Source organism: Budorcas taxicolor, chromosome 2, assembly GCF_023091745.1.
Source record: "Budorcas taxicolor isolate Tak-1 chromosome 2, Takin1.1, whole genome shotgun sequence".
NCBI classification, from domain to species: Eukaryota; Metazoa; Chordata; class Mammalia; order Artiodactyla; family Bovidae; genus Budorcas; species Budorcas taxicolor.
The window spans coordinates 142,877,678-142,898,179 of NC_068911.1; the positions used below are offsets into that span (position 1 = coordinate 142,877,678).

The 20,502-nt window shown below is 36.7% G+C and overlaps 1 protein-coding gene across 1 annotated transcript in view; it reads left to right on the plus strand.

Moving 5' to 3' along the window:
* Nucleotides 1-20,502, plus strand: part of CPS1 (carbamoyl-phosphate synthase 1) — a 137,328-nt gene that overhangs the window by 52,813 nt on the left and 64,013 nt on the right. The window contains exons 16-21 of the mRNA XM_052660306.1: nucleotides 1,024-1,152; nucleotides 4,279-4,423; nucleotides 6,193-6,403; nucleotides 8,208-8,406; nucleotides 11,227-11,403; nucleotides 15,107-15,225. Coding sequence (XP_052516266.1) covers nucleotides 1,024-1,152; nucleotides 4,279-4,423; nucleotides 6,193-6,403; nucleotides 8,208-8,406; nucleotides 11,227-11,403; nucleotides 15,107-15,225 — 980 coding nt within the window. The remainder of the gene's footprint in view (nucleotides 1-1,023; nucleotides 1,153-4,278; nucleotides 4,424-6,192; nucleotides 6,404-8,207; nucleotides 8,407-11,226; nucleotides 11,404-15,106; nucleotides 15,226-20,502) is intronic.

Below are 20,502 nucleotides of genomic sequence, written 5' to 3' on the forward strand. Positions count from 1 at the left end.
GTTGTTTAAAGAGGAAAGTTTGTTTTGCATTTCTCTTAATCATGTTCCATAGTGTCCTGTACCTATTGATGGGCTTTTACTGGGTGCCAGGAAAAAGTCAGACTTTCTGTATGTCTGTTTTTGTCTGTGACTTTATTCCTGATTTCAGGCATACAGTCAGTGAAATGGGGGTAGTGGAAGCAGTTTCTGATGCAACTTCCCCATTGTGGAAACAGGCAGATCTTCTGAGATAAGGCAGATACTGCTGGGACAACTAAAAATGGGCTATGTGTGTTTTCAGAAAAGAGCGTTATCAAGTACATAGCATGTTGCAAAGCTGTCAATCAGGAATACTCCCAGGATAGCTCTGCTGAACATTTGGAAAGCTCCTGCTATACATTTATTCTTTCATTGCCCGATTTAATTATGTCCTTGGCTTCCTTAGGATGAGAAACAGGCATATGGGAAAGGTGTAATTACACTCCCATTGGTAGTGTAATAATATTCCATGACAGAAAAATATAGCCACCATATGTTGTATTCTGTAAGTTAAAAAAAAAAAAAAATCCAAGCTTCTGGGACTACTCTCTGACTGAACTTGAAAAATGAAAACTCTTGTTCTATGTAGCGTTCCAGTTAGACTCTGTAGTAGAAAGCCTTTTTTTGTTAAGAGATGAAGACTTTTACACTGAATTTAAAATTTCAATATGGCCCTCATTCTCAAATTAATGACAATTATTTTGCCTTTGGTCATTATTTTTATTTTTTAACAATTTATCATTGTTTTAATATTTTTATTAAATTTTAATAAAATTGACCCCAAAGGGATTAGAAAAGAGTCTTCACTGTACATTAAAAAATCCTAAAATTTAACTTAAAATCCTTAAAATACTACTTGTTTCTCAGAAGGCAATGAGGGAATAATCGAACATGGTCTTTTCCCCCGAATAAACTGACACACCTGAATCACCAGACTCTCTTGGTTGGTCTTCTTTGCTAGTGTGGTCAGCATTTACAGCTTTGAGTTCATGTTCTTGTTGACAGATTGAGGACGCACTGAAGGCAGCAGACGCCATTGGCTACCCGGTGATGATCCGTTCTGCTTACGCCCTGGGCGGGTTAGGGTCAGGCCTCTGTCCCAACAGAGAGACCTTAATGGACCTCAGCACAAAGGTATGTGTTTTTGCAGACCAAATTCTTACCACCCAAGAAAATTCCCTGATATACTCTTTCAATTAAAGAAAGTTACATAGATGGAAAAGATGACCTTTTTTTCTGTTTATAAATCACTGCCACATCTCTAAATTGTTGTCCAAGAGATGACTCTTTTGAAATGGAGGTACAGTGCAGTTATTTACACTGGACACAGCCTTAACCCAATCCCAGGGACGGGAGCCTGGTGGGCTGCCATCTAGGGGGTCGCACAGAGTCGGACACGACTGAAGTGACTTAGCAGTAGCAGCAGCCTTAACCCAAGGTCCATCTCCACTGTACTGTCTACTGATTTCATTGTGGGGTAGCCAATCCAATTCCATCTCCCTCTGCTTCAAAATCTGCTCCAAAACACATATGATGTTAAGCTTATTTTAGTGGCTTAAAAAAAACACCCAGAATATAATATTCCATTTTGCTGTTATATTTTGAAACAATTTGACATGGATGGTGTCCAGTAAGGGAAATGTAACATACTGAGCAGCTTAGTTTTACTTCAAATTTAGGTGTCTAAAATAAATACAGTATAAACCTCATAGTGTCATGAATGACTGGTTTCTCTGCCAACTGCCACACACACATATAAGCAAAAGTGCGATTTGAGTGCTTACAATTTACTTTTCAGCAAAATCACTCTAACGTATTTCTGAACACTTCTTTTCTTAAGTATTAAAGGGAAAATCTTGAGAAAATTCAGATATGCTCCAAAAAATAGATATTAACAAAGAAACCATGCCCCATGAAAGCAGTGACTTTTGTTCACAGTTAATGAATGTGTTTGTGCCCAAGAGGCTCATATAACTTTCCATGGGGCAGTTATGGATACAAAGCTGACAGAATTATTGTGATGGCTATTTTGGGGGGTGTTGAGTAACTATCAAGCAGAGTTTATACCTTTATCATTACTTTTTGGAGTGAAAGAAAAAAAAATGAGGTCCTTGAATTGTAAGATTTTGAGAATAGATAAATAAACTTAAATGTGCTTAAATAACTGCAGGGCTTCCTTGGTGGTTCAGTGATAAAGAATCCACGTGCCAAACAGGAGGCATGGGTTTGATCTTTGGGTTAGGAAGATCCTCTGGAGAAGGAAATGGAAACCCATTCTAGTATTCTTACCTGGGAAATGCTATGGACAGAGGACCCTGGCAGGCTACAGTCCATGGGGTTGCAAAACAGTCGGATTTGGACTTCGTAACTAAACAACAACAGAATAACTGCAATGGCAAATTTACATGCCCAAAACTGGGACTGAGTTTTTCTAAAGTTGCCAAAACAATCCCCTACAAAGGGAAACATATCTAATATGAATGTTTCTTGTTTCCATTCTGGACTTTTGAATCATGTACTTAAAGAAAAGATGCTTATGGAGGTATACATTTTTTTTCCTCTAGCACATTAGATGTTCCTAATGTTTTTAATATTAATAACCTCATTATTACTGTCAATCATGACAAGGCATATTTATTGTCAATTAAAAATTTTTTTTTTACAGTATAAAAGCACTCTGAATATTCAGTCATCCAAAATATTTACAATGAAGATTAACTTTGGAATGGGATACTTTAAAATTATTTATACAGCTAGCTTTTCCCGTGAGAAAAATGATGTGTATTGTTATAGTCTAAGCAAAATAATCTGCCTGCAGTGTAGGAGATCTGGGCTCAGTCCCTGAATTGGGAAAATCTCCTGGAGAAGGGAATGGCAACCCACCCCTATATTCTTGCCTGGAGATCCCATGGACAGAGAAGCCTGGTAGGCTATAGTCCACGGGTTCTCAAATAGTGGGAAACAATTGAGTGACTAACACTTTCCCTTTCAAGCTACCCCTGACTCTCTTGAGATTATATTTAGCATCATTAGAAAATGCATTAACCTGATGTAGATCCCTAAATTAATCTTTGTATAAAATCTGAGACTTGAAAGAAAAAGAAGCTGAGGCAACAGCGGAAGCTGATCTTAATTGTCCTTGTGTCCAGTCTATTCCATTAGAATGCAAAAGGCTTCCCCCTATTCATCTCCTTTGTTTCAGAGATTTCTTCTATTAGCAGGTAATCCAAATGATAAATTAATCATTATTAAGTTGTTCACACTGGCTACAGAGTTTCTTAACCACTTTGAAAACCTCATCATGGGTGAGGCCAAAAGTGTTACATTTTCAAGTGCACATGCTGGAGCCTGTAGTGTTGACTGAGGTTAAAAAAATAGTGTTGAGGCACATCACAGAATAACTTACATTGAGTTATTATTTCATTATGGTACCTGCTAATAATTTGAAAAATTTCAGACTACTTTGTCCAGTTGCTTTTATTGCCTTCACAAATCAAATCTATTATGAGACAAAGGGACATTTCTTCCTTGGATTTTTCAGCAACTAAATGTCCTAAGGTTAGAGACCGCCTCTTTCAGATTTTGGGTTCAGCATTCTACTTACCAATGGGTACAGAGTAAATAAGGAATGATAATTATACTAATTCATATCTGTTTAATCAGGCATGCATGATATATGACTCAATATTGAAGCACTTAGGCAGTGATTGCCCATAATAATAGCTGCATATGATTCTTCTAATTCCCAAGTTTCATATGCCATCTTGGCTAACTGTTTACAACCATCATCATCTCCTTTCTTCTCCTCATCAACATCAAGTGACTTTTATTGTGTATGTTCTTTACAAAGCATCCTCAGCTATTTTAGAGAAAGACAGAGTCTTTAGACTTATTTTTCCATATTTATTTGCACTTATCACATTTTCGGGTTTCACAGAAGCCTAGCTACTGAAATAATTTCATTTTCCTTTGCCTGATTGCTCAATTATTTTCTCTTTTGCCTAAATTAGTTTGATTTAATGTCATATCAGCACTTTGAATGGCAAGCCTCAATAATATAAATCAAGCATATTCACTGCAGGATGCTATTCCTAGTACCTCACTGATTTTCTGACACATGGTGCCTTCTGGAGCATAGAAAAGGATGGAGACTAGGCTTGAGACTTCAGTGGGACCAGGGTTTAGGCTGTGGCACTTTGCCAAATACATTAAACCTAGTTCCTTTCTTATTCTTTGATTTCTTTTTTCACCAATTTCCAGGCTTTTGCTATGACCAACCAGATTCTGGTGGAGAAGTCAGTGACAGGTTGGAAAGAAATAGAATATGAAGTGGTCCGAGATGCTAATGACAACTGTGTCACTGTCTGTAACATGGAAAATGTTGATGCCATGGGTGTTCACACAGGTAGGCAAAGAATCTTCAAGCATTATGGTAATGCCTTCAACTCATGTCTCTGATGGCTCAAAGCACTTGTTATTAAGTTCCTTTCTTTAAATTACTATTCTTAGCAGGCACAATAGTGATAAAATTTTACACACACCTATTTCACCGGATTGAAAATACTCCCATATTTAATTTCATCTTCACAAAAACTCTCTGAAGTAGGGGATGTATTATTATCTTGATTTCACTTGAGGAAGGGGTCAAATATAAGCAATACGGTGAAGGTAAAATATGTAAGACTTGGTGTTGAGAAATAGGGTGTGAGATTAAGAAGCCTTAAAGCAGACTGAGTTTTAGTCACCAAGTGAATAAGAAAATAGCCACATTAAATAGAAATAGATGAAATAAATAGGTTTCTCAGGAAGTGAAGCTAGTTAGACAAGAGGGCAAAGATGATGACTTAGGATTTAGAAATGCTAAATTTGAAGGGTGGGTGTAAATCCTTAAAAGAGGTTTGAGAATATAGAGTTGTAATTCAAGAAAAAGGATAAAAGTAAAGAAGTTAATGCAAGGTTATTGGAAGTCTTGGTATATAGGAAATAGTCGAAACTGGAAGCATCGACAGTATTCAAGACTATAGGTGTAGAAAGAAAGCTAGAGTCAATGATCAAACCCTGGGAAACAGATTTACAGGAAAGAAGAAAAAGAAAGAAAGGATTGGTGTCGAAGAAAAAGAAGGGAGTGATAGTTACCAAGTAAGCCAATGTAGGCACAAATTTTATAAAAGAGCTTTGATTTTGACTGTAGCAAATACTATGAAAGGTAAAAATGAGGATTTAATGTTGCTTTTGGATATTTAAGAGAACAGTTTGAATGCAAGGTCGGTTATGTGAGCCATGTGGAAAGGAATTATATGGCTACGAGTGATGAGTAGAACTGGTAAACTTTCAAGAGGTTTAGTCATTAAGGAATGAGAGAGATGTTTCTTGTAACCATCTGGCAGTTGCGAAAGGGGCTTTTTGAGCTATAGTGATTAGAGCTTGTTTGTAGGCGGAAAGGATGGTGACTAAGGAACAACGTATTGAAGATACAGGGGACTGTGATGGGAGAGAAGTGAGAAAATGGGAAGGGATGTGATACAGAAAATTGATGGATGAGCCAGGATAGGTGAAGAGGAGTTGATATTTTATGGAAGGAAGAACTTGAGAGATGATATATGATACAGAGAACAGAAACTGAAGAAGTTAATGTCAGTCGAGTAAGTAGATGACTAAGCCTTGATTGCTGGATGCGTTTGGGAAAGCTTAGAGTGATTTCTGAAAACATGTCTGAGCTATCATGGCTTCCCTGATAGCTCAGTTGGTGAAGAACCCACCTGCAATGCAGGAGACCCTGGTTCAATCCCTGAGTTGGGAAGGTCCGCTGGAGAAGGGATAGGCTACCCACTGCAGTATTCTTGGGCTTCCCCTGTGGCTCAGCTGGTAAAGAATCTGCCCACAAGGTGGGAGACCTGGGTTCTATCCCTGGGTTGGGAAGATCTCCTGGAGAAGAGAAAGGCTACTCACTCCAGTATTCTGACCTGGAGAATTCCATGGACTGTGTAGTCTATTGTCCGAGTAATATAGGTGAAACAATCAGAGGGAACGTGCCTTGTATGTATTTCCTTAAGATAATTCTATTCCCAGCAAACCCTTAGCCTATTCTGTGTTTTGGGTCACGCAAATGGATTATTAAGTCACTAAGTTGGTTTAGATATGCTTCCAAATAACAAGTGTTTCTTGGACGTACAGGTGATTCAGTTGTTGTGGCCCCTGCCCAGACACTCTCCAACGCGGAATTTCAGTTGTTGAGACGTGTTTCAATCAACGTCGTTCGCCACTTGGGCATCGTGGGTGAATGCAACATTCAATTTGCCCTTCATCCTACCTCCATGGAATACTGCATCATTGAAGTGAATGCCAGATTGTCCCGAAGCTCTGCCCTGGCCTCAAAGGCTACCGGGTAAGACCAGAACGATTGACCATGGGTCTGCAGATTCTTTACAGACTGATTTGGAAGAGTGACAGCTAGTGAAAGACTGTGCTGCATTTGCAAATTATAGTTCCCATTTATGTAGGCTGGCTCCCAGTCACGTCCTCTATAAACGTGGTTATTAATGAGCTTGCTGCCAGATTGAGGCGAACGGTTTTGTGAGCTGGCTTTGTTTGCTGGCTAATCATAAACTAATCAAAATCTGGGTGGTCAAAACCGGCTGTGAAAAATCTGCTTCTTAATTGCACTTTGCAGATGTTGTTAAAAAGTGCAAATTAATCCTTAATTTTAGTCCTTAACTATCTTTTTCAGGTGTATAGCAAGCATTAGACAAAAAATATAGTTCTCTTGACTCAAGGATGTAATCACATTATTTATTTCAGCAAAACTTCGCAAGACCAAATAACATGTGGTTTGTCTATAGGTAAATCTCACAACTAAAGGAATTTATATCTATTTAACAATTGCTAGCAAGCACAATTGGAAGGAAAATTAATTAATGCCTTTTGTATCTTTTAATATATTTAACATCTGGTATTTAAATTCCATGCCATTTATATGAAAATATATTTACCTCTAAAGGTATTTTGGGGGCTTCCGTGGTGGTAGCTCAGATGGTATATAATCTGCCTGCAATGCAGGAGGCCCAGATTCAGTCCCTGTGCTGGGAAGAACTTCTAGAGAAGGGCATGGCAACCTTCTCCAGTATTCTAGCCTGGAGAGTCCTATGGACAGAGGAACCCGGTGGGCTTTATAGTCTATGGGGTCACAGCGTCGGATATGACTGAGCAACTAAGCACACACAAAGGTATTTTTATGTAGCTACAGTGTTTCATGGAGTTTTGACCTAAGAAAGAGTCAGGGAACCTGAATTATCCTTTTAATTCTTCCATTGACTGTGGGACTTTGGATACATCAATACTATCTCTGTCACTTTCCTCACTTATTCGATTGGGAAGTTGTACTAAAGGACTCATATATAATTCTATAGTTCTATGAATTGATTTATCAAATACAATTACCCAAGCTGACATTCCAGAAGAGTATAATCAAGTTTCCAGAATATTAGCTGTGTAAAGAACCCAAAGTTCAAAGATAATATGGAGACAAAGCAAGGACCCGAACTTTCAAGGACTGCATTTTATGATCATTACATACTCCATTGTTATTATTGTTGATTAGTTGCTAAGTCATGTCCAACTCTTTGCAACCCCATGAACTGTAGCCAGTCAGGTTCCTCTGTCTATGGAATTTTCCAGGCAAGAAGACTGCAATAGGTTGCCATTTCCTTCTCTAGGGGATCTTCTTGACCCAGGGATCAAACCCACAGCTCCTGCATTGGCAGGCAGATTCTTTACCATTGAGCCAGCTGGGAAGCCCACATACGCCATAGTACCAGCTAACTTCACCGTCTTCCCATGTATATATTTTTATAAAAGAATATTTTGTAGATTCTTAGTGAAGTTTATACACAAGTGAGTACTTTATTTATCAAGGAAACTATTGATTTTGGACTGAAGAGTTGAAGGTTGGGAGTTGTAACACTGCATGTCAGGCATAGAGAGTGAACTCTTTTTTGATTCATGCCTCTGTACTTTGTTATGACTCACTATGTTTTATAAGGAGCTATTAAATTTTCATTCAGAACCAAGAATCAGGTATGCTTTATACCCTGATGTGAAATAATACAAAAATTTCTAAGAAAAGCCAATTTATATTTTGAGCTGTTGTTAATACTTATTGCTGAAAGAAAAAATTGTCTCCTCTTTTACAGTTACCCATTGGCATTCATTGCTGCAAAGATTGCCCTGGGAATTCCACTTCCAGAAATCAAAAACGTTGTATCAGGGAAGACATCAGCCTGCTTTGAACCTAGCCTGGATTACATGGTTACCAAGATTCCCCGCTGGGATCTTGATCGTTTTCATGGAACTTCTAGCCGAATTGGTAGTTCTATGAAAAGTGTAGGAGAGGTGAGTCCTTAGTTAATTCCTTTAGTTCACTCTTCTCAGTTATTTTGTCAAACCCTTAATGTCATTGAAAGTCTTGTTTCCTTGGTTACTGGGCTCTTGACTGGAAGATACTTCAGTTCAGTTCAATTCCATTGCTTAGTCATGTCTGACTCTTTGAGAGCCCATGGACTGCAGCACACCAGGCTTCCCTGTCCATCACCAACTCCCTGAGCTTGCTCAAACTCATGTCCATCAAGTCGGTGATTCCAACCAACCAACCATCTCATTCTCTGTTGCTCCCTTCTCCTCCTACCCTCAATTTTCCCCAGAATCAGAGTCTTTTCCAGTGAATCAGTTCTTTGCATCAGGTGCCCAAAGTATTGGAGCTTCAGCTTCAGCATCAGTGTTGATTTCCTTTAGGATTGACTGGTTTGATCTCCTTGCTATCCAAGGGACTCTAAAGAGTTTTTACCAGCACCACAGCTCAAAAGCATCAATTCTTTGGCATTCAGCTTTCTTTACAGTCCAACTCTCACATCCATACATGACTACTGGAAAACCATAGCTTTGATTATAAGGATCTTTGTTGGCAAAGTAATGTCTTTGCTTTTTAATATGCTGTCTATATTGGTCATAGCTTTTCTTCCAAGAAGCAAGTGTCTTTTAATTTCCTGGCTGCAGTCACCATCTACAGTGATTTTGGAGCCCAAGAAAATAAAGTCTCTCACTGTTTCCACTGTTTTTCTGTCTATTTGCCATGAGGTGATGGGACTGGATGCCATGATCAGTTCAACTCAAATTAGTAAACATTTCCTGAGTTTGTCGCTTGGACTGTAAGGAGATCAAACCAGTCAATTGTAAAGGAAATCAATCCTGAATATTCATTGGAAGGACAGATGATGAACCTGAAGCTCCAATACTTTGGGCACCTATGTGAAGAACTGACTTATTGGAAAAGACCCTGATGCTGGGAAAGATTGAAGGCAGGAGGACGAGGGGATGACAGAGGATGAGATGGTTGGATGGCATCACTGACTCCATGGACATGAGTTTGAGCAAGCTCAGGGAGTTGAGTTTGAGCAAGCTCAGGGAGTTGGTGATGGACAGGGAAGCCTGGTGTGCTGCAGTCCATGGGATCTCAAACAGTTGAACACAACTTAGCTACTGAACTGAACTGAACTACTACATATAAACACTGGAATGATAGAAATAGTGAATGAGATGTAGATAATGGTAACACATTATCTCAAGCTTGTAAATTCAGAATATATTAACAGACCTGAGTATAATATGAATTAAACTGTGGTAAAAGTTAGAGCACAGTATTTACAGGCAGGCATTATGCGAATGCAGTTGGCTAGGGTCGGGGAAAGCCTCAATAGTTATTCCATTGAAAAATGGTGCACTCTTCAGTTAATGGATATGAATTTTAATAATGTAAAGTATTGAAAATGACAAATTTTGAACAAACACGGCTATATATTCTTTTATTATTACATTTCTTTCTCTTTTATTGAATGTTCTCCATATCCTGTCATACACTCAAAAATAATGAAAATTCATGATGAGTTACTTATAGAACTAGTTACTGATACTAAAAATTTTATAAAGTACTCTGAAAATATTTTCTTAATTTGGTAATACTATAAAATACCTTATTTCTGCTACTCTCTCCTATGCTTAGACTAGCAAATCTATGAATACATTGTCTAACTGTTCAAATACCACTATGCTTCACAAATTGCATATTTGAATTGGGCTAACATTTTCTTTATCCTTTTCTTGAGACTCTTCCCTTATTTCTAATTAGGTTTGGAGCAGTGTGAAAAGGTTATCTGTTTGACTTTAGTGTTCTTGGAATATGCAGCTTGTCATACAACTGACATGAAGATTTACTAAATTGACATTAATGAGAATTCCACTTTTGAGGCCTCATGGAAGTTTACTGAAGGCAGTGTTATGCCTGTTATTATTTTAAATTGTAGACCAAAAATGCATAGCAATCTATTATTCCATGGAAAGAATCAAAGCCAGTGTTTATCCACTGAATAACTGGGTAGGCTTTAAGGTTAATTTAAGTTTAGTTCTCACTTGTAACTTGTCCAGACTAAGTCAGCATGTGGTTTTCCTAATTGATTAGTGTACAATCAGCTACAAAGATTGGGGGAAGATATGTTGAATTTGTCATGGGAAATTTAGTCTCCATCTATATTTGAAATCTGAATCGGTCAGTATTTGTTGTGATTCTCAAGGTTGTATTAATATTAATGCTTAGCTGTAAAGAAAGCCAACCTGTCTCGGATACTGACTGATTGCCATTTAGAAATAGTTCTGTTTTTGTGTTAATATATGTCTTTTCTCTTCATTTACTTTTTACTCTAAAGGACATCTGCATGAAAGCAAGATCTTTTTAAGGAAGGGTCTTAATGTTCTGGCCACAGACTCTTATTTTTTGATGCTATGGTTCAGAGCAAGTACAGATGATTTCTTCATCAGTATCATCAAATCAAGCTAAATTCCCTAAGTGGTAAAAGAGTGACCTAATGATGTTAAAGACTCATTATATCAAAACCATGGTAAAAAGGCAAGGATGACCTATGGGTGATTCATGTTGATGTATGGCAGAAACCAACACAACATTGGAAAGCAATTATCCTCTAATTAAAAATAAATAATTTTTGAAAAGGCGAGGAAGAAAAATAACTTAAATTTTAGTAGCATCCTTCCTTTATATATCTTGTTCCTAAGTCTTTTCTGCAAAATATTCAGTTTCTTGCTTTGTTACAAATTAAAAATATTCAAGCTATTTTTAAAAATATGAGTCTTAAACCTGTGTTACAGGTCATGGCTATTGGTCGCACCTTTGAGGAGAGTTTTCAGAAGGCATTACGGATGTGCCATCCTTCTATAGATGGTTTCACCTCCCGTCTCCCAATGAACAAAGAGTGGCCATCCGACATTGATCTCAGAAGAGAGCTGGCTGACCCATCCAGCATCCGCATCTACGCCATTGCCAAGGTAGCGTGTGACAAGGGGCCCTGAGCTACCTTTCATTTTCTTTTCATAATATAGTCAGTCTGGACTTCAATGTAAAACTGAATCACAAAGTGGTCTTGAATTCAGGGACTTTTGGAAAGTTTTTAATTCTTTTTAATAGTATTAAACTGGAGATTTATTTCTATGGACCATCAGATCATTCCCTAATTAATGAAAAATTTTATTTCACTTTAAGCCTGGACTTAAGAACACTGCATTATTTTTTAAAGATTTTTTTTAATGTGGATGATTTCTAAGGCTTTATGAATGTGTTACAATATTGCTTCTGTTTCATGTTTTGGGTTTTTTTTTTTTTTTTTGCCACGAGGAATGTGGGATCCTAGTTCCCTGATCAGGGATCTAACCTGTACCCTCTGCGTTGGAAAGCGAACTCTTAACCACTGGGCTGCCAGTGGAAGTTCCAACATTGCAGTTTTAAAGGATGATCACATAGATTAAACGTTCTTCCCTTTTAGTAAAGATGTTATCAATACTCTTAAATATTTGATAAGATTGACTTTTGATTTCCCATCACTCTCATTACTTACTTATTGAAAAATGGGTAAAATTACATTTTAAAAAGAAAGATGCATAAAATGGTATCATTTAGTATGTGCTACCTAAGGCTCCAAAATAAACTTTGTTTATTTGGTGGTTCTTCTGTGTTTAAACAACAACCTCTAAAGAACTACCATGATTATAGGCTTTTCTATGTAATTATTTTATTGTTCTTAGAGAACAAAAAAGCTCCACACTACTCACTTCCACTCACTAGTTCCCTTTAATGTAAATGAAATGCCATGTTAATCTCCTTTCATGTTTACTATGCTTAGAGTTTTGAGGTTTCAGTTCATTTGATTTTATAAAAGGTGATTTTGGCAGCTGAGATCTGTCTGGTCAGAAATCCCTGAATTGCTTTTTGACATTTAAGGAAGCTTAGGTATTAATCCTCCAACAGTATCAAGCCACACTGAAGCTGCAAAGCCCCACTGACCATTTTATGTGTGTATGTGTACATGTGGAATGAGTTGGTGAGAATATGAAATTTGTCATGGGAATCTGTCTCTGTAACTTGTTTTTGTGAATGTGTGTGTACTAAGTCACTTCAGTCATGTCTGACTCTTTGTGACCCAATGGGCTGTAGCCAACCAGGCTCCTCTGTCCATGGGATTCTCCAGGCAAGAATACTGGAGTGGGTTGCCATGCCCTCCTCCAGGGAATCTTCTCTGGATCGTAGGAATCTTCAAACCTATGTCTCTTGTTTCTCCTGCATTGACAGGCAGGTTCTTTACCACTAGTGCCACCTGGGAAGCCCAAACATGTCTTGGTGGTGACAGAAAAATGCTGTTAGTGATTTCAAACTCTGCAACTTTTATGCTCATATATAGGAGGGGAGGGAATGCTTCCTTCATTACATTTAATTTATACCTGGCTCATCAATTCTGAAGTAGTTTGAGAGATATTAGTATTTTTTGATTGACATTTCTCAGTGTTGAATCTCAGAGTAATAGTCAACATTGTTCCATGATGGTAGGAATGATACTAGTGATGAGAAGATGTTTTAGAAAGCCATTTCACTTCTTTCTTGTTCTTATTTCAGACTTCTATTTAAAAAGCAACTTGTCACATTTATATATGTTTGTATATGTGCATGCATATATATGTGTACATATAATTATTTTTCCAGACAAAGAACAGTAAACAGATCTCCCCACTTGAGTCTAGTCATCATCCTCTGCCATTTTGACGTGGATGAAAAAGGGGAGTCTTTCCAAGTTCCTAGTGAGGCTGTAAAACTCAAGAAAATCTCTCATTCTTTTCTAACAGACTTATAAAGGATGAGAATTCAGGGAAAATGCGTAGAGATTCTTTCTTGTACAGAGTATGAGCATGAAGTGCAGAGCCTGAGGTATAAATTATTGCTTGCCAGAGTGCCGGGAGAAGGAACTGATTTCTGTTTGTTAGAGGTCATCATTACTGTTCATTTCCACAGCAACCAGGAACTTGGTGATTTTGACAAAGAGTGTAAGGCGTGTGGAGGGCTGAAGGGGAAACAGAATGAAGGGAGTGAGTAAATCTTCACTCGCTTTCATGATTCTTAGAAAGGGCGACTTGCTCTGAGGTCTGATTTTTGCAGCAGTCTCATTTCAGGATGACTGGATCATCACCTCTTTTGATTTGGGGAGCATACAGGGCATTATTTTAGATTTGGTGAACATTAGAGTCACCTCAAGTGTGTTGGGGTCATTATGAACTTCATTACAGCTGTGTGACATGGCAAAGTTGCAGCGCTTGAAAGACAGGCATGATCTGTTTGAAACTGTGGATGCGATTCTAGTTGTCCTTTCTCACAGTAAAATGACTACAGATTCTGGGTCCTCCATCAGTCGCAGGATAATTACTGTGTGCAACTGTATGAAAATGTCCTTTAGTCTGTCAAAAGTGTCACTGCCTTAAGTTTCTACCCCCTCACAGTGTTGATGGCCAAATAGCTAATTGTCCCTTTAATCACTTGGCAAGTAAGGCAGAATTAAGTCTTTGGGAATCTGGCTGTAGTTAGAGGGAGAATTAAACAAACAAACAAAAAACAGAAATAGGTTTAGGAAAAAGACATGTCTTTGAGTATCCACATTAGAGGTCATTTTATTTTAATCTGTAGAATTATGAGGTATGTTGTCTCTCAACATGTATGATCATGGGGTCGGTGATTCTAGAAATGAGTAAAATTTTTTTTAATTAAGCTCTCTGAATTGAGTTATAGCAGCAGTTATTAGTTACATATATTTCTTAATGGGATTTAAAACCATAGTGTGCCATTCTAAACTATGTGTTTTGAAGTATTATGTGATTATCATTTTTCATTGAGTATGAATGTGTATATAAACATTGTAAAGAATAAGAGTAGACATCTTTTGAAAGTGAAGGTTTTGGCTTGAGAGTTTATCTCTTCTTTCAGCTATCTTTTGTACTCAGCTTAATGACCCATAGTTGTAATTTTACTTTTGAGAAATTGCTAAAGTAGACTTGAATAAAAAGCTGAGCTGCCCATCAGAAGTTATTACTACATTGTTTTGGAATATATTAGGATATTGTAAAATGCCTGTCTTAGGACAAAAGTCATAGTAACTGATTCAAAATAATTTTTTTTTTTGTTTGTTTGAAGTGTCTCTGTGAGGAAATGTTTGAGAGAAATAACACCAAGCCAGATATGATTCATAAATTCTCAATGACTGGTTTTTGGACTATGGAATGAAGTGATAAAAATTTGTTAAATATGCGAAAGGGTAATTATCCAGAATACAAGTTAAATGATCATTATATTGATTCTACATTTTCTTACCAGTTTGGCACAACTGTAGTTTCAAGAGATTCTCCTTAATGCCAAAAAGATGTAGCAGATTTAGAACGTAATTGTTAACACAGTCATGTAAAAAGCAAGCAAGCAGAGCCTGTTAGGGGGGTTTCTCTGAGCACACACTGCTCTGATTAACTCAGGGCACCTCCTTTGTATCCCATTTGTAGATATAGCTGGCAGTATCTGTAGGTTTATTGGGAGAAACGTCAGTGATATGATATAGCCTCAGGCTCTCTGAGTAACATGCAGAGGAATGCCTGCCATGTTTTCAACCAAATAAGATGTTTATGAGATGTTTGCCAAAGAAAGCATGTCTTCTCCTTTTGGCAGGCCTTGGAAGACAACATGTCACTTGATGAGATTATGAAGCTCACATCCATTGACAAGTGGTTTCTGTATAAGATGCGCGACATTTTAAACATGGAAAAGACACTGAAAGGGCTCAACAGGTAAGGCCCTAGCGCTCTGATTCACTCCAGCTATCTTCTGTGCAATTTTGTCTTCCTTTTCCCCTTACATGTTTGGCCAAAATTCTGCTTCAGTGAAATAAATAGTGCCAATGTTGGAAAGACATAGCCATAGTCAGAAGAAATGGCAGTTTTTAGATGTTTACCTTTTGAAAGGCATCTATTAATAACTTTATTTCTCTTCTACCCTGTCTCTTGCCATGAAACATAGTAATGTTTTTATTAGGTCTTTTGAATTTATGAAAATCTATGTACATTTATGAATTATTGTGCTATATAATTACTAAATATGAACTTCGTGTGTCCTAAGTTGCTTCAGTCGTGTCCGACTCTTTGCCACCCTATGGGCTAGCCTGCCAGGCTCCTCTGTCCATGGGATTCTCCAGGCAAGAATACTGGAGTGGGTTGCCATGCCCTCCTCCAGGGGATCGCCCAGATCCAGGGATCAAACCCGCATCTCTTAAGTCTCCTGCATTGGCAGGTGGGTAATTTTACCACTAACACTGCCTGGGAAGCCCTTCAAACATGACCTAGATTTATATTTTATTAATCAACAATGAAACTATTTCTGCTTTCTATACATTTTCCAAATGCTGAAATCTGTTTTTCTCTTTTAACATCAACCAACTCATTTCTGTGTCTTGAGTGAGCAAGCATATTCCTCTTGCATTCTATTGATATTTTTAACTTTAGGACATCCAGTTAATCATACAAATAAGCCACACTCAAATTTTGTTAATAGACTTTTACCTCTCAGTTATTTGCATTTTTATTTCCTTCATTACCAATTATTTGAAAATTTTTATTTCATGTTCAGAATATTCTGATAATGTCAGTGCTTTAAAATCTACATTTTTCTATTTCCTGAGAATGTTTGTTGAGGCTATCTAGGCATATAAGGCACAATAGATTTTTAAACTTGGATCTGTGATAATAGGAGCATATATTACCAATTTAAGAAAGATGGTGTAATTCTCTTTAGCTTGTCTCCTTTAAGAAGGCTTTGAAATACACCACTATTGGAAAAAAAAATCTCAGCTACAAGCCATAGAGAGGGAAAATTTTTGTTTGTAGAAATTGTTCTCAAATGATTTTAGGGAATGTAAAAGAATTAATCGCTTAAAATATTGAAGAGAGAGGAAGCTCTCAAAGCCTGATTTTCTCAACTATTTAGAAACTGCAACATATAATTGGGTTACTGGGTTTACCTAATCAAAATACACAAACTGGGCAATAAAAAATTTTGCCTTTTTTTTTTTTGAGCAAAATGAGGTTCTTTTTCATTTATTCAATGATCACCCACAACAAATTCTTAGTTTTGAAAATGGGGGATTCCAATCTGTCAAAAATGAAACTAGCAATAGTTGCTTGTAAGTCATCCTTTGTAGTGATCACATAAAATGAACAGTAGATTGAAGTTAAGGACTGAGCCTGTACATTCATCTTAGAATTTTGCTGACTTGAGGTTTGCTTTCTTGGTTTACGATGTCAGCAGAACTTCTGTGTTGAATTATAGTCTGTTCCACTGTTTTCAGTTTCAGACAACTGATTTCAAATGCCTATGAAACCATTCCAATTAAACCACATGGGGGTGCTAGAAACTTACAGTACGCCAGTTGCTGCAGTGGAAGAGACCTGGGGTGAAAAACAGCAGATGTTATTGTGATTTAAATTTCCACTTGATGTACATTCTGATTTTTGAACAAATTCAGTGTTTTAATTGAATAGTTTTTGTTACAACGAGAAGGCAGGTTGAAATTCTAACTAAGCAGAAAACAGTGTATATTGATAGTGAAAAAGCTCCTCGGAGGCTTATTAGAACCACTCATTGTTGTAGATCACCTACAACATTGTTCTGATTTCAACATTCTGTTGTATTTTTTGCTGTTAATTTGACATTTTAAAATAAAGTCTCCATTTTCTGGTATGAATATAGTTGTAAGTAGAGATTTTTCTATTGTTCATAATGACCTACAATAAACTTTTTAATGTGAAACTTAATAATTTAAAAGAATCTAAACATAGTACTTAACAAGTTTTCAAGACCTCAACAGAGGATCCATGGTGTTGGTAAACTTAAAACCTGAACTTATTATTATGTGATGGACACTTCATTGTTTATTTTTAAAAGTATCTTAGATGCACACATAGCAGTTTGATAATGATTGTTATTTAGAGAAGTTGGATAAATGAAATAAGAATAGATGACTACTGAAGCTACCTGTCTCAATCATTCTGTGGTACATTGAGATATGAAGTTGAAGGATATTGTAGCTGATGGAGGGTGAGTGTAGGACTTGAAGGTTTTTTTTTTTAATTTTTTCCCCCTATTTTGATTCTTCATGATTACCCTGGATTATGACATCTTCCAGTATTTTTATTTTTATTTTTTTAGCCTCTAAATATCCAAGGAAGCTTGGTCATTGAGGCAGATACTACTCCAATAGTGATAGTTCTCTAATAACATTTGGTATTATGTGTTTCAGTTAAGTATTGCCAGTTTGGAGGAAAGTCAAGGTCATCTTTATTTGTGGTTCACTTTGTTTCAAAATCTCAACTGCTTCCATGTTGGAAAGGCTGATGTTAGATGAAGGCCCAGGAAGTAGCTATTTTATTTGGTCTGATTTGGGCCAACTCCCAAATTCTCTTACCTGATCATATCCCTGGTACCTGTGTGCCCAGGTCCCTCAGCAACTTTCTTCTAAGTTCCTGGGAAAATAGGTAATGGGAATTTTAATTAGGATAAAAGGAGAAACTTAAAGAGAGGATAAAGTATAGAATTATAGGCATTTGTTAAATTTCAACTGGTTCCTGCCTTGTACATTAGAAGGAGTATATTCTATAGAACCAGTCAGATGGGTGCAGTCTTACCCACTGTGGAATCACGGGCATGTCACTTCCCTCAATTCTCCAACCTCTTCCTGCTAATGTCTATTTTATAGTTTTGTTTTGGAGCTTAGATAATATAAATACAAAGGATTCCTTGAACAAGATGAGTGTCCAGGAAAGTTTTCTCTATGGCCCCTGAAAATGAAAATGTTACTTGTTATACCAAAGATTATTTTATGATTTTAGATATATGCTCATTTTGAGTCATAATTTGCATTTGTATATATATTTTATAACATATCATTTCTTAATTTTTTATGATGCATTGTCACTTATTAATACCAGACATATTTTATAAGGAAGCAATAATACAAATGCCATTCTTATCAAAAGATCAATAATACTCCTTTATACTAATGAGCAAATATTCCCAATCATGCTAAAATTTTTCTAAATGCAATAAACACATTCACTAGCAGAAGATGAGACTAGCACTTAGATTGATGGCAGTCTATTACCTGTATTTACATATAGTCACCTGAAATGAAGCTCAGAATTTTAATTCCAAATGGAATACCTATGCATTAGGTATATACATGGATGTCCACAGATTAGAGTAGAGAAAAAAAAAAAAACAACAGTGATTGTAACAAGGTTAGCACCATGGAAATAACTGATATGTTTTATGTGTCTATGACAAAGTAGAAATTACAGTTTTCTTATTTTCTAAAGGGTGGAGATTAACATGTATCATGTTGAAATCCTAGTCTTATTCAATGATGAGCCAGGTTAGGTGTTAGAATAATGAACTCAGTATCCCAGGTCTGAGTGCTTGCTTTCATCAGAACTCAGTTTGCTGTCTTCACTGTATGAGCATAGCAATGGCAACGCTCTGGAAACTTCCAGCGCAAATATCCATTCTTCCCAACTTTGGTGTTAATCATTATTCAGACAGCTTCAGCAAAAAAAGGAAAAAGAAGAAGAAAAAAATTTCTCTTCTATACTTCAGTTCACTGACTTTCTCTTTTTCTTTTTAAATTGTTTATTGCTGCCCAAGGGTGTGCTAGGAAAGTTGACTGTCTTAGGCATTCCCTAAATTTATAAGCCGGTGTAGTGGCATGAATTGACCTAGAATGATAACATATTTCACAGTGGATTTCTTTAGATTTTGAAGAGTTTCTCTTCATGTGATGAGTTGTGTCATGAAGGATTCCAATGCATATTACGCTTATGTACTGGGATTTATTTGTTTGATCTATTAACTTCACATTACCGGATCACTTAGCAAGTTTAAGAAAAACTAAGCCCCTCAGAATTTTCTGTGTAACTGCAACAGTTAGAAAACCTTTCTTCAGTGGCTATACAGACTTTAGTACATCTGTTTTTCTCATACTCACTCATTTTACCAACACTGACTCACATATAATGTGAAAGCGAAAGTCGCTCAGTCATGTTTGACTCTTTGCAACCACATGGACTATACAGTTCATGAAATTCTCCAGGCCAGAATACTGGAGTGGGTAGCCATTCCCTTCTACAGGGGATCTTCCCAACCCAGAGATCAAACCCAGGTCTCCCGCATTGCAGGCAGACTCTTTAACAGCTGACGACAAAGGAAGCCCAAGAATATACATTGCTCCTCCCATATAGCATTTTCATTAGAAGAAAAATATGTTTATTTTGATCTATTAAAGATTACAAAAATCTCACCTGAAATTCTCTCCTCCATTGGTTCATAGGCAGATTCAGTTTTAGTTGTGCAAATAAAACTGGATTGGAGGACAGAATTACCGGTACTGTAAGTAAATAGATAAATATGTCAATGTCTTTATCATTAGATTCTCTTGACATAGCTGGTATGGCAAAACCAATACAGTATTGTAAAGTAAAATAAAGTAAAAATTAAAATTAAAAAAAAGAATGGATTTAAAACTCTATTAATATAGAAACCTGAATTTTGATTCAAACACATTCCAAGTGTAAGATATTGGGTTGGCCAAAAAGTTCCTATAGTTTTAAGTAAAAGTTAAAGATAGTTTTCATTTTCACTAAGAACCTTATTGAACAATGTATCCACTTAACAAACAAACTTTGACCAACCCAATAGTATGTGTGTAAGTTTGTGTGTATACATATACACATTTATATATACATTAAGGGTTTAATATCAAATATTCTAGGTTCTGGAGTTCAATTCTATCATTTATTAGCATGGGATATCAAGAGCCTCAGTTTAATACTTATAAAATTGGGATGATTACTACCTTCTTAGGTTGTGGTAAGGATTAAATGTAATTAGAACAGTACCTGATATATAGTCAGTGAATTCAGTGATTAACATTAGGTTGGGAACACACACACTCACACACACACACACACACACACACACACACACATATTTAGGTTTGTGAAAATGTAGAAAGGTAGATT